At 43.6% G+C, this 12,507-nt stretch overlaps 1 protein-coding gene across 8 annotated transcripts in view; it reads right to left on the bottom strand.

The window, feature by feature from the left end:
• The window catches only part of Med12l (mediator complex subunit 12L), a 276,541-nt gene extending 264,687 nt beyond the window's left edge, over positions 1 to 11,854 (bottom strand). For 7 of the 8 annotated variants that reach the window (XM_063249183.1, XM_063249180.1, XM_063249185.1 and 4 more), the window contains exon 1: positions 11,567 to 11,709. In XM_063249183.1, the coding sequence (XP_063105253.1) occupies positions 11,567 to 11,665 (99 nt within the window). In that variant the 5' untranslated portion in view covers positions 11,666 to 11,709. Of the gene's footprint in view, positions 1 to 11,566 lie in introns of all 8 variants that reach the window. The other variant, XM_063249179.1, reaches the window with a different exon arrangement.
• Positions 11,855 to 12,507: the final 653 nt, after the last annotated feature.

The raw sequence follows: 12,507 nt of genomic DNA, 5'->3' as shown, positions 1-12,507 counted from the left end.
CATAAACTCACATGTGAAGCATCTGGAGGAGGTCTAAAGTTTCCCACCATCCTTAAAAGCTACCCAAGAACGTAAAAATGCAGTGCAGTTGTGATTTAAAATAAGTAAATATAACTAATGCATTTATCACTTCAAAAATGATGTAGGTCAATGAACAGGACATGAATGAACAGGAAAGATCAGTGCTATCAAAAGTGTGGGCCAGGGGCTGGAGATTTAGCTCAGCAGCATAAGCGCCTGCCTTGCAAGCAGGTAGTCGTGAGTTTGATCCCCGGTACCGATAAAAAGGAAAAAGACAAAAAAAAAACCAAAAGTGTGCGCCAAAAATGTTGCCTGTCCTCAGTAAGAATCATAAAAACTGAGTGCTGAAACATTTAAAACAGTGTGACGCTGTCACAACATGAAAGCCGTATTTCATTTCTCTAGTAATTCATTTTTATCATATATTTATATCAGTCTGCAACAGACTGAAAATTAATTTTAAAAAAACTAGTCCTTCACAAGTTATTTTAAGCAGCAGCATTCTAGAGGGGACTGAGAGCAGGTTTCTATTTCTTTTCTACACCCCCATATCACCTCGCACAGTGGGAGGCATACAGCAAGAGCTAAGTAAATGAAAATATAATGTCAAAACATGTTGATTACTTAATGATCTTAAAGCAAATTTCACGTGACTAGATGAAATGTAAATAGTATCTCCAGTTCATAAAGAATCTTGCAAACAGGGAATTAACATGCAGTCTAAAACTGACCAAATAGTAAAAACAACTCTGACCCCAAAAAACATTTTCCATACACTCCATAGTACTGTGCAGAGCTTTATTCAAAATAAGTTAAACTAAGTAAGGTTAATATTGACGTTCCTCACAGAACCCAGGAGAAAAATAAATTGTATAGCTTTTGATAGGTCCTCCACACTTACCTTTACAAACAATCTGACAACACTTCAGACAAACACTTGTATTAGTTCTTTAATCTTGCCAATGCCTGAAGTGGTGCTAATCTCACCAACCTCATTAGATTAATCCATGAATGGAATGACTGCAAAAGGAAAGCAACAAATTCTACCAAATTGTTTTTACTTGACAAAGCAGCATTTGCATAGCTGATCTGTGGCACACTGGATGTGGGTTGAAGGCTGAGTGAGTTTTTCTTCCTGGGCAAGAAAAATATCTTGGCACAATCAAACTGACTCTGGAAATGCCTATAGAAAGTTCAAGGTAAGAGAAAGCACCATATTAAGTCCCGCCTCCCAGGCTACCTCAAATAAGGGGATCTAGAACAATGTAAAGGTTATCATTCCTCTTGGGTGCTCTCTCTCCTGCCCTAGAATCGCTTTCTCCTCTCAGCGGTTTTATTTCTTCCTCTTTCCTAATTGTCGTAAAATATGTTCAAGTTTGGAGGCTCAATATGCTCTTGTTTTATTGAACTACCAGCAATTCCTCTCAACACAGAATCTAGTTTCCCACATCTGTGCTCAGAACATCTGCCCAAAATGCCTTCTCTACTCCACTCTGCCACCAGGAAAACACCTACCAGCTTTCCAAAGACTTCCGAAAGCACCACTTGCATATTTGTTCCCATCACACCGAAGCTTCTAAAGACTCTGTTGTCTCATGAACAACACTTTTATCTCTCCACCCAAAGTTCTAAAAGGCAGAAACCATGTTTTATATATCCTAGCACGCCTATGCCTGTACCAGGCCTTCATTTGCCAGACTTCTAAAAACCATTTGCTGAATATGACTACTGCCCAGTTAGTGGGACTGAAATGCCTGTCAGCTGAACTTTATCAGATTTCTTCTTGCCTCTGAGTAGCAGTGAGGTGATATAAGAGACCCCATTCCTGCTTCATGGAACTTACATTGTCTGGGAGGACAGACCCAAAACTCAAACACAAACTGTGCTGAATGCTAAGGAGTAACCAACCACTTTGCAGTGGTACGACTGACTGAAAGCCCATGTCCAAAAGTCTTAAAGAGATGAACTGCTCAGCAGATCTAGAAAAAGTAAGAGAAAGCAAAAAGTAGCTGGAGCCTCACTGGTATTAACTCCCCTCTAAAGCACTTATCCATCCAAGTAGTCTAGCCCTAGAAAATTCCGTTTCTCAGGGTAAACTGGCCCCTCCATTTCTGCATACTCTCAAAGGGTAATCACACCCATGACCCCAGCTCTCTACGAACACATCAGATCCAAATCCAAATTGTCAGTTTCCACTAATACGCACTTCAACCTTTATTTCCCAGAGTCTTCTCAAATAAAAATATACAAAAATTTACTCTTCACCTTTTCCAAGCTTAAACACCCATGTGGGGAAAAGACAACTAAGTTATTTTGTTTCCATGGGGCATGTTCTTTAGAGACCACCATCAATCCACCTACCAACAGTCTAGATAAGTGTTGTCCCAAATCTGAGACCTCTGGGTTCTTGAGGATTTATCAGTTCCCTACTGTGAAAGATCAGATTTTCTTTATGTTCTTCAAGCAAAACAACTTATCCCAAAGAATGAATGCAGAACTAGGTACAGAAATCCACATAAAAAGATGTCCATAAATACGAAACAATGCCACTCTTTTCACTATTTTAATAGGGGAGGGGGATTAACTAATAAAACACATTTTAATATGAAATCCATTTAGTTTTAAATGTATACATAGTTCCAAAATTTATCAGTTATAATTTCTAATATAATAAATATTGAGAAATATAACCCAAGTAAACAAAAGCTCTATGGGATCCCCAGTGCTTAAGTTTGTAAAAGGGATTTTTATAGCAGCACAATTCATAATAGCTAAGTCTTGGAAACATCGTATTATGTCCATGAACAGATGAGTGAATAAAGAAAAAGTACTTATATACAACAGAGGGCTACTCTGTCATAAAGAAGGATAAAGTTGAGCTATTTGTAGGAAAATAGATACACATTAAAATCAAAATGTTAAGTGAAATAAATCAGATACACAATCTTAACTATCTCATGGCTTCTCTTATATTGGAATCTCAGAGTATAAATAATTTAGATATCAAAACAAAAGATAATTGGAAATGGGAAGAGAACCAAGAGATGGAAGGAAAGGGGAGGGAAGGCAAAGAGGACGTAAAAAGAATTACAATGTGTTATACTCATTATGTCCTGCAAAAGTATACTACTGTAAAGGGATTCCACAAACAAAACTGGGAACTGCTACCTAAAATTAACAATCCATTGAAATTTTTCTTATTTACCCCTCTCTCAGTTCACACATCCACTTTGCCAATTCTATTATCCAAATATCCTTTGTCATGAATCCTACCTTCTATTTTCTTCCCAAGCTTCCCAAACTCACAGCCAAAAAAAAAAAAAATATCCAATTTGCATCCCAGAATCTATGAACATGACCTCACTTGGAAAAGGGGTTTGGGGGGGTATAATTACAGATACAAACATCCTGGACTATGCAGAGGTGGGCCCTACACCCAACGACAAGTGTCCTCATAAGAGACACCCAGAGAAGAATACAAGACCAGAGAACAAGTACACAAAAAAACAAAGGCAAAAACTACAGTGATGTGGCCAAAGGCCAAAAACAACAAGAAACCAAAATATAGGAAACCACAGAGGCTGGCAGACACAAGGATGATTATACCCCAGAATCTTTGAGGAGTACGATCCTCTAGTGCTGTGACTTCAGACTTCCCCTCCAAAATGATGACAATAAAGTTCTGTCCTTCTAAACCCACTGTTTTGTCTTGTTTCCCGTCCTGAACACCAGTGACCACTTAGTAGGTAAATCTTTCTGCCTCAGTGTGGTCCTCGGCCTCTGTCTCCTCCAACTGCAACTTTTGGTCACCTTAAGTCTCATTCCTATAAGTAAGGTGCCCCTTTGCCTGCACCACAACATCCAAACATCTCCACACGGCGCCCAGAGGCCCAGGACTAGATCTCACCCAGCTCTCCATGACTCAGGCCATCCCTGCACACACTGTACATTGTTTCTGTTCTGTGATCCTACACACATGCAGTGTCCTCTGCCTGGAATTAACTTCCTTCCACATCCTCCCCGCCAGTCACTCCTACACATCCTCCAAGTTCCAGATTCAAAACTCTGCCCTGCTAATAGGTCCCTTCAAAAAAAAAAGAGAAACTGGGTCACTCCTTGTTTCCCACAGCACTGTGAAGGCTCTTCCCAAAGAATATCTGAAACTCTGCATTCTTCCTTTAGTGGTCTATCACTCCCTCTAGCCTATGTCTCGTCACCTCCTAACAACTGATGTGATGGACCGGAAAACTCTGGTATGGGGAACTATCTGGAGAATGTTAGTAGCACCCTTGGCTCACACTACCAGGCACCAGCATGCAGCAGCTGTGACAATTCACAGTATCTCCAAACGCTGCTCTGTCTGTACAGGGAAAAAAGAGAAAGCTTTTGGATACTACTACAGATGAGAAGCCCTGGTGCCCTGTATCTAAAGTTCCAGGAATCTGTTTATTCTTGCATTCATTCACAGAAGAATTCTGAGCCCTAAGTGTGAGCCAGGCACTGTGTTTGAAGCCGAAGACACAGCAGAAAATAAAAGACTTGGGTCCTGTCCTCATGAAGCCATAGCTGGTGAAGAGCCTGCAAAGTACTCAGCGATACTGGTTGAATGACTGACTTGGTTTGGCATGTGTATGTATGATACTGTTTACCTCAAAACATGGAAAATAAAACCCAATAGCTTAATTTTTTGTTTCTCCTTTTCTCAGGGCCACAGTGTTGCACAACAAAGAATTCACTTATACAGAATGTCACATTAACTGTTGTTCCCTGGAACTGAGCTATCAGCACAGCTTACAAACGCTACCCATAAATAAGGCAGTATCTCAAACAAAATCACTGCTGCACACTAAAGGCCAAAAATGCCAATGCCAGAGCCATCCCCAGAGGGTGAAAAGAGAGGTGGGAATGTACTACCAGAAAACACAAGGAGATGGCGTGAGACTCCAGAGTGTTTCTCCCTGTTCAGGAGGAACCACATGAGATGCGACATAGGCAATGGAGCTAAACAGTCCCCAGTTCCCAGTCATAGGGAACCCTAACCTGCACAGTGATTCTCATGGCTAGGGCAACATGAGGGTATTTCCCAAAAAGGAAAGCCGTCTACCAAGACGAGGTCAAGCAGAAGTGCTACAACTAATCAGGGCACAAAGTGCTTGGCCCAGAGCTGCTCTGAAAACTCAGTTTAACCTGTCTACAGCTCCAAAGGTGCACAGCCTTCCCTATATAGTACCGACCTGCAGATTCTCCTTCTCAAAGCAAAACAGAACAGGGATCTTCCCACTTCCTACCAATAATACTCTTTCTGCCAGAATGGAAATAAAGCAGCTCACTGTTTAGTTCCTCTTGGGTCCCAATAGGCACTGGTCAGAATTTACTACCTAAAGAACAAAGATGCATTTTTTTGCCTTCTGCCTATACTTCTGACTGAGCCAGAGAACAAAACTTCTTTAAAAGCACACTCTTAAAAAAAAAAAAAAAAAAAACGGGAGGCTCATGCATGCTGTGATCCTTTGAGGGTGCCAAAATATAAATGGAAAGTACCATGACAACAGTAGAATGCTTTTGGCTACAAGACACTGGTAATAGCCCCAACAATGGCTTAAACCACGTGGACTTCTGTTGTTTACATAGCAAGAAATCCATGGAGAAGTGGTCCCATGGTAAATTCAGTAGCTTAACAATTTCATAAAGCTACTCAACAGATCCCTCCCACCCTGCGTTGGCTTTTTAATCGCAGACTCCATGCCTCATAACACCAGCTGCAGAGATCATATTCTCTCACTACTTTCCAAACACAAAACTAAGGGGCCTTCACGGCATTTTAAAAAAGCCTCCTCTTATGCCTATAGATTCAGAGGAAAATATTTTCTCAAACAGTTCTGTAGCAGATTTCCATTAAATCCCTTTCATCAGAATTAAATTACAAGCTTACTTGAAGCTGTAAAGATGAGGAAAGTGAGAACCTAGCTTTAACTTTTTTAAGTTCTTAGTAGAAGGCAGGAAAGGGAAAAGCAGGGTAAAAATGATAGTGAAGTAACCGACAAAGTATCTGCCATGTATAACCATACCCAGTGGTGTGCTCCTGAATTCTAACAACCAGTTTTCATAAAAATGAGAAGAAACAATCCCAATTTGCAGCATTTGCCAACTTCCTTGGTGTAAGTACTTTACTCACCTTCTGGTTGATTTTAAGCTACCAGCATATCATCCAGCTCATAAAATGCCTAAAACTTTAACAACCTGCTAGTGCAAGCCTTTTCCAAAACATCACGAAATCTGTATCACTTCTATATGATTACAATTTAACTTTACAACACTTTTTCATATCTAAGTTTACAACATTCCTTCAAACACTTTAAAATTGATATGACTAATCATGATTCTCTCCAGCTTACCAGTAAGAGAAATCACACTGTCCATGTAGCTAGTAGAGCTGCAATGTTCATGTAACAGCCATAACCCCCACCCTACCACAGCTGGCAGCACCACAGGTGCAGGTGCTTACTTCAACGCTCTGTGACACTGCTCTGCCTACCCAACAGCTAAATGAGCTCCACATTGTCTTAAAACTAACAAACAGCACCAAGGTTCCAACCTCTCAAGAGAATAAGAAGGATCACTGAGGTCTAGGAGTTCAGTGCCAGCCCAGGAAAAGTCTCAGTGAGACCTTATCTCAAAGCAAACAAACAAACAAACAAAACTAACAACGAGGACTCATTGCTGACACCTAACTAAAGTTGCCTAATAATTGTTCTTTAGATTATTTTCCTCCAAGGACAAAAGTACAATGTGTTTATTGTTAAGCTTGGAATGAGATGAACACAAAGAAAATAATCACTCCTAATTTCACTCACAGGGATACAGTCTGAACACGTTCCCAAAATTCAGGTGTTAGGAATTTAATCCTCAATACCAGAATGTTGAGAAGTAGGACAGTAGGTCATTTGGGCTCTATCCTTATGAGCTGACTTGCTCAGAAGCACATTGGAAACAAGATCCTTATAAAAGCAAATTCAACCCTCTCTTGCCTGTCTCCTCCAGGTCAGGACACAGCAAGAAGAGCCTTATGAGACACCAGCCCCTCAAACTGGCACTTTCTGGCCAATTACCTTAATTTAAAACTACCTAGACCATGGCATTCTGTAACAGCAGTGTGAAACAGACTAACACACCTAAAGGTTAACAACTGTCTGCATGTGAGTGATAATCCAGATTAGGCAGACATACGTAAGCAGCGATCAAGCTACATTATAACTTAGCAGTGTTTTTCTGTATTATGTAAATTCCCCCAAGACATAAAGAAATACAACAGCATCTTGAACTCCTTGTTGCTTGCAGTGCTGGCTGGGAACACAGAGCCCAGTATTTCCTAGGGAAGCACTCCTCCAGTGAGCCCTATCCGCAGCCCATCAATGTCTTTAACAAGTCCTCCGGGAAAAGGAAATGTACTCTGAAGTTGTAGACCCACTCCTCTGGGTTATCCACAAGCAGTCACCACCATCATCAACTCTGTAAAACCATGTACTTTCTCTCATCTGGCAGCCCCTGCACAGAATGCCAGCCAATCCTCCCCATTAAACGCTATCCATGAGCTCCTGATACCTGCAAAGCTCTCTTGCCCCAACTCACTTTTATAACTAATTTGATTTCCTGAACACACTACTCAGTAAGCCTCTTCTATCCAATGGTATACTCCTCTTTCTTCTTAAAGTTTAACTTTACTATGAGCCTTACATCCTCCAAGAAAGATAGAAAGAATACTTTCAGCATTTACCTAGACTTCCTCCAACACCTCTAGGTAACCAGATTTTCTTTTTTATTCATTCATTCCACTTTCTTCATACAGACCAACAAATATATCTGCACACTCAGAATCCTAGGATCTAAATGTACCAAGTGCTGGTACTTTACTGATGCCTGAGACAGACTAATTGCTGCCCTTAGAAAATTATCCCATTAGGAGAGCGTGGCAAAATGCAAATAAGTGTGCAATTACATAGGATATACCTGAAAGGCCTGGGGAAATCCTTGGACTAGGACCTAAATAATGATAAAGAGGCAAACCTGATGGCAGTTATGACAGCAAATATTTGGGTCCTGAATTCACTCCAGATTCTAAGTTCTTCCATTAATTATCCACATAATCTCCCAACAGCCTTGTGAGATAAGTAGTGTTTTCATACCTACACTATAAGAAAGGATACTGAGCTACAGGAATAATAAGAAGTATATAAACAGGAAAGCCAGGACTGAGCCCAGTAACAAAGGACCCAGAACCTACCTTACTGACCACAACAGAGTCAGGTGAGCAGAGCAAGGTGGAATGTTAAGGATGGGGAAGAGGTAGACCAGGTCCAGGCAGACAGACCAGCACACCTTAGAGCCCCTGACCAGAGAAAAGTCAGCCAGAGAAGCCTAAAAGGAAGTCAGGCAGTTTGGTGAAACTAGAAAGTATCAGAATTATTGGAAATGCATGGTAGAACTGGATCAGACCAGAGGTACTGATGGATATATGGTACTGATACACACATGAGGACTAAGGAAGGAGAAGGAATCAAGAATAACTTCTGATTTTCAGAGTCCCTATTTTGGAGACTTGAGAGCAACACTTCTAGAGAACAAAGTATTCTCCCCAATATACAGTAAAGTCCTATGAAACGCTGATGCACAGAGAACTTGAACACACATAATCAGTGGATCGAACAGATTAAGGCTTCCAGTCCTACCTTCCAATTCTTCTCTATGGGAGGTCATCACTGAAGAATCCCACTCTATCCCTTGGGGACTACTTCCCAGAACACTGATGCCACAGTAACACCAACAATATAAACTACATACACAGTGACAAGGATGGCCTCTACTAAGTGAAAGAGCTCTCTCACACACTGTGAGAATTTTTTTCCCACAAATTTTAAAACTAAGACAATAATTTATGAATGAGAAATTATACAACTTTCCAACTACTAAACCAGAGTCCAAACCAGAACTGCCGTGTTTGGAAGCCCATCATTGTTCCATTAAATCAGCATTTCCCACCATAATGGGCATGTATCTCTGACAACTCACATTGTAACTTTATACACAAAACTAACCTGTTAAAGTGTTAATAGCTGTGGTGTATAATTACCAACTTTGGGTGTGCACATACACACAGTAAATTAGATTAGAATACATCTTTCATAATTTTATAATCATTGTATACATTCACATGTATTCATATGCATTAAATTTATGATTTCATGTGCATTATCCCATAGGAAGCACAAAAAAAATTTTTGAAAGTTTAAAGAAAACAGAGGGACATGGTGGCAACACACTCATAAGTTCAGCAATTTAGGAGCTGAGGCAGGAAAAGCCCAAGTTTCTACCCAATACAGATACCTTAGTGAAACCCCAATCTCAAAGTTTAAAAAGTGCCTGAGGATGTTGCTCAGTGTAAAAGCCTTGGGTCCAATCCTCAGTATCAAAAAGAGGAAAATATTAGAAGACTACAGGTGGAATACAGATAGAAATTTTGATGGAAAAAATATATAAATAAACTTAGGAAACTACTCACCAACCACCCAAGAATAGCCAAGCACCTGTTCCATATTGTACCCAAATCTGACTCTGCTCACACATAACTATCTCTGCTTGAGAGAGATAAAATGTCAGTTGCCTTGGGAAGGGGAGTAACATCAGAACGTAATTTAGCATAAATCATCCTTAATGCAACACTGGGTTTTGACACAAATACTGGATTGGATCCAATTCTGCTTATGCACATCTACCTCAGTTAAATTCATTTTCCTGGGCTTCAGTTTCATGTTGTCAAAAAGAAAACATTAAAAGGAGTCTCTAAAGTCACTTCCAGTTTTAGGATTCCACAAAATGACCCTTGAAATTCTTCCCAGAATCACAGAGGACCCAAGTCTGAGTCTTTTATGAGTGTTGTCATAAAAAATAAACACTTAACTAAACCCACATGACATCCCAAGCCACCATCCTGAAACGTGTGCTGCCATCAATTACACCACCCTCTGGGAAAAAAAACAAGGCAAGACCTAAATTACAAGAGGACAATGAATGTCACTGTCCCCACAAAAACTCGAAAGGATTTCCTGCTAGTCATTTCTCAGTTGCCCTTCTCTACACAGCTCTTACTATCTCTGTACTCTGCAGTCCTAAACAATTAACTTCATTCTGAGTCAAGACAGCACGGCCGAGGAAATGGATGGGTAAGAAACCTGCAAAATTTCATCAAACTCTTGTTCTCCTGTTAAGCCTCTGCTACAAACCACCTGTAAAACCTTCCCAGCTCCAATCTTAATTTTACGCTAGTAATACTCAAATTCAATGTAAACCTCTAAAAAGCAGTTGCTGCCCCTTATTTCTCACATTATTAACAAAGCAGTTCAGCCACAGCGTGCACTCGCCCTCCCTTAGTGAGACAGGTATATTTATCAAATTGGAAGTCTTCAAGACCTGTCCTTGCTTTATTTACAAAGACTTTTCTATGAAATCATCTGGCCTATAAACTTTCCATAAAGGACTTTTAGGTTCACAGGCAAGTAAGTTCTGAAAAGTGGTCACTCTGTGTTTAACTGAAGAAAATAAAAGACTGGTGGGCTGCAGCTGGCAAACTGAAAGCACAGCTGGGTAGCAGATGATGTGGGAAAAAAAAAAAAAAAAAAGGCAAGTCCCTGGGCAAACTGTGTAGCCAAGGGTGACCATTATTATAACTGGAGAGTTGTTACATAATTACTTGTTAACTCCTAACAAACACATACATAGCTACAAAATGCCATGGTTACCCTAGCCATTGAAGCTAGCATACCTGGTGCAACAGTCAAGGTCTCTCCAATTAATTTCATTCAAAGAAACAGTAATCCTGGGACCCATTCCCTATCGAGGTAACTCACCCGCTTTCACATATACAAAACAGCCTCAAGCAATTAAACCAATTTCCTCTAGGGACAGAAAAAAAAATCAGTGTTTCTCCTTAATATTCATTTTTTTAAAGGGGTGAGGGGACACAAAGGTGCGTTCAGAGGGTTACATATTTATCACTTCGATTAAAAAATGACTTTCATTCCAAACTGGAGAATGTGAAAAGGGTCCCTCCCCCCACCGGCCCATGCTCAGCTGGCGCAAAACGCAGAGACCTTCGTGTCGGATGCACTGCATTCCAACATTTTTCAAAAAGTTTATGAGGATTTACCGAAACGACGGAGAAAAAAATAACGCAAGCAGAAGGACAGGAAAATAAGCAGGAGGATTTCGGCAAGGTGGGAGCCGGGAAAGCGCCCGGGGGCTCAGTGCAAGGCCCGATAACCGGGAAGCGACCCGGCACCCGGAGAGCGAACGCCCCTGCGGAGCGCAAGGAACGACAGCCGCTGAGTCTCCGTCGCCAGGGCTCCCCTGGTGCCCCAGCCCGACCCCCGCCTCCGATCTCCTCCTTGACCCTTCCCCCGCAGCGCCGGCGATGCCCGCTGGGCCAACTTGGCCCCGGGTCAGCGCTGCGGAGCGCGGCCCGGGCAGCCGCGGAGGCCGCCGGCGCCCTCACCTCCTTCTGCTTGGGGTCCTGCGGGTAGACGTCGGGCGGCCCGAGCCGGGGGCGCTTCAGCGGTCTCTGCTCATAGCTGAGAAGCCCGAAGGCGGCCATGATCTCTCATGTTAACCGGCGAAATGAATGAGAGTTGGAGCTGGAGCAGCCGCCTCTGAGCACCAGGGAGCAGCACTTTGCAGACAGACTCCCTCTCTCCCCCTCCTCGCTCGCTGTGGCGCTGCAGGCAAGGGGAATAAAGCAGGTTGGATGCCGCCGCTGCCCGGCACGCAGACGCGCACTGACGGGGGCAGCGTTCGGCGGGCACTCGGCTGCGCTCGAGCCCCGGGACGCGCCGCTCGCGGGCGCGGCGGAGGCGCTGGAGGTCTGCCAGGGTCTTCCGCGGCGCCCGCCTCCCGCCACCCCCCGGTCCCCAGGGGGAGGAGCAGCTGATGGGAACGTGTGACTTTTTTCACCAATGGACCCAAACCCACCCCAGCTGGGCGCAGGATGGAGGTGGGGGAGGGGGCCGAGGGGGGGTAAAAACTTTTCTAGGCGCCTGGGCCGGTGGCTCAAGTACTCGCCCAAGGCGAGGGTGGCCCCTGTCCCCCGAGAAGAGCGGCGGGGTGGCCCGCTCCCGCCCCAGGCCTCGGCGGAGACCCTCCCCCGGCACCCCGCGGACCCCGCCACCTGGGCGCGGACCGGCCGGCGCGGGTGGAGGGAGGCCTGGAGAGCCGGGGGCGGAAGGGATGCGACCGGTGCCCCCAAGACGCCCGCCGGGCTCCGTGGCGCATCCGCCGCTCGGGTACCCGCGGCGGCTCCGGGCAGGCGCCAAGGAGCGCTGCGGGCGGTCGCGGCGGCCGGAGGGGGCCGCGCTCACGGTGGCTCGGGGCCGACTTAACCCTTTGCTGCCCTCCAGGGGCTGGGAGGGGAGGCGAGGAGGGCGGCTGCGGGCGCAGCCT

The sequence above is a fragment of the Cavia porcellus genome, unplaced genomic scaffold (assembly GCF_034190915.1).
Source record: "Cavia porcellus strain 051 isolate PalLab524CR breed Dunkin Hartley unplaced genomic scaffold, mCavPor4.1 scaffold_5, whole genome shotgun sequence".
NCBI lineage: Eukaryota > Metazoa > Chordata > Mammalia > Rodentia > Caviidae > Cavia > Cavia porcellus.
Note: the sequence above shows the minus strand (reverse complement) of the source record. Positions and strands in the feature narration are given on the sequence as shown.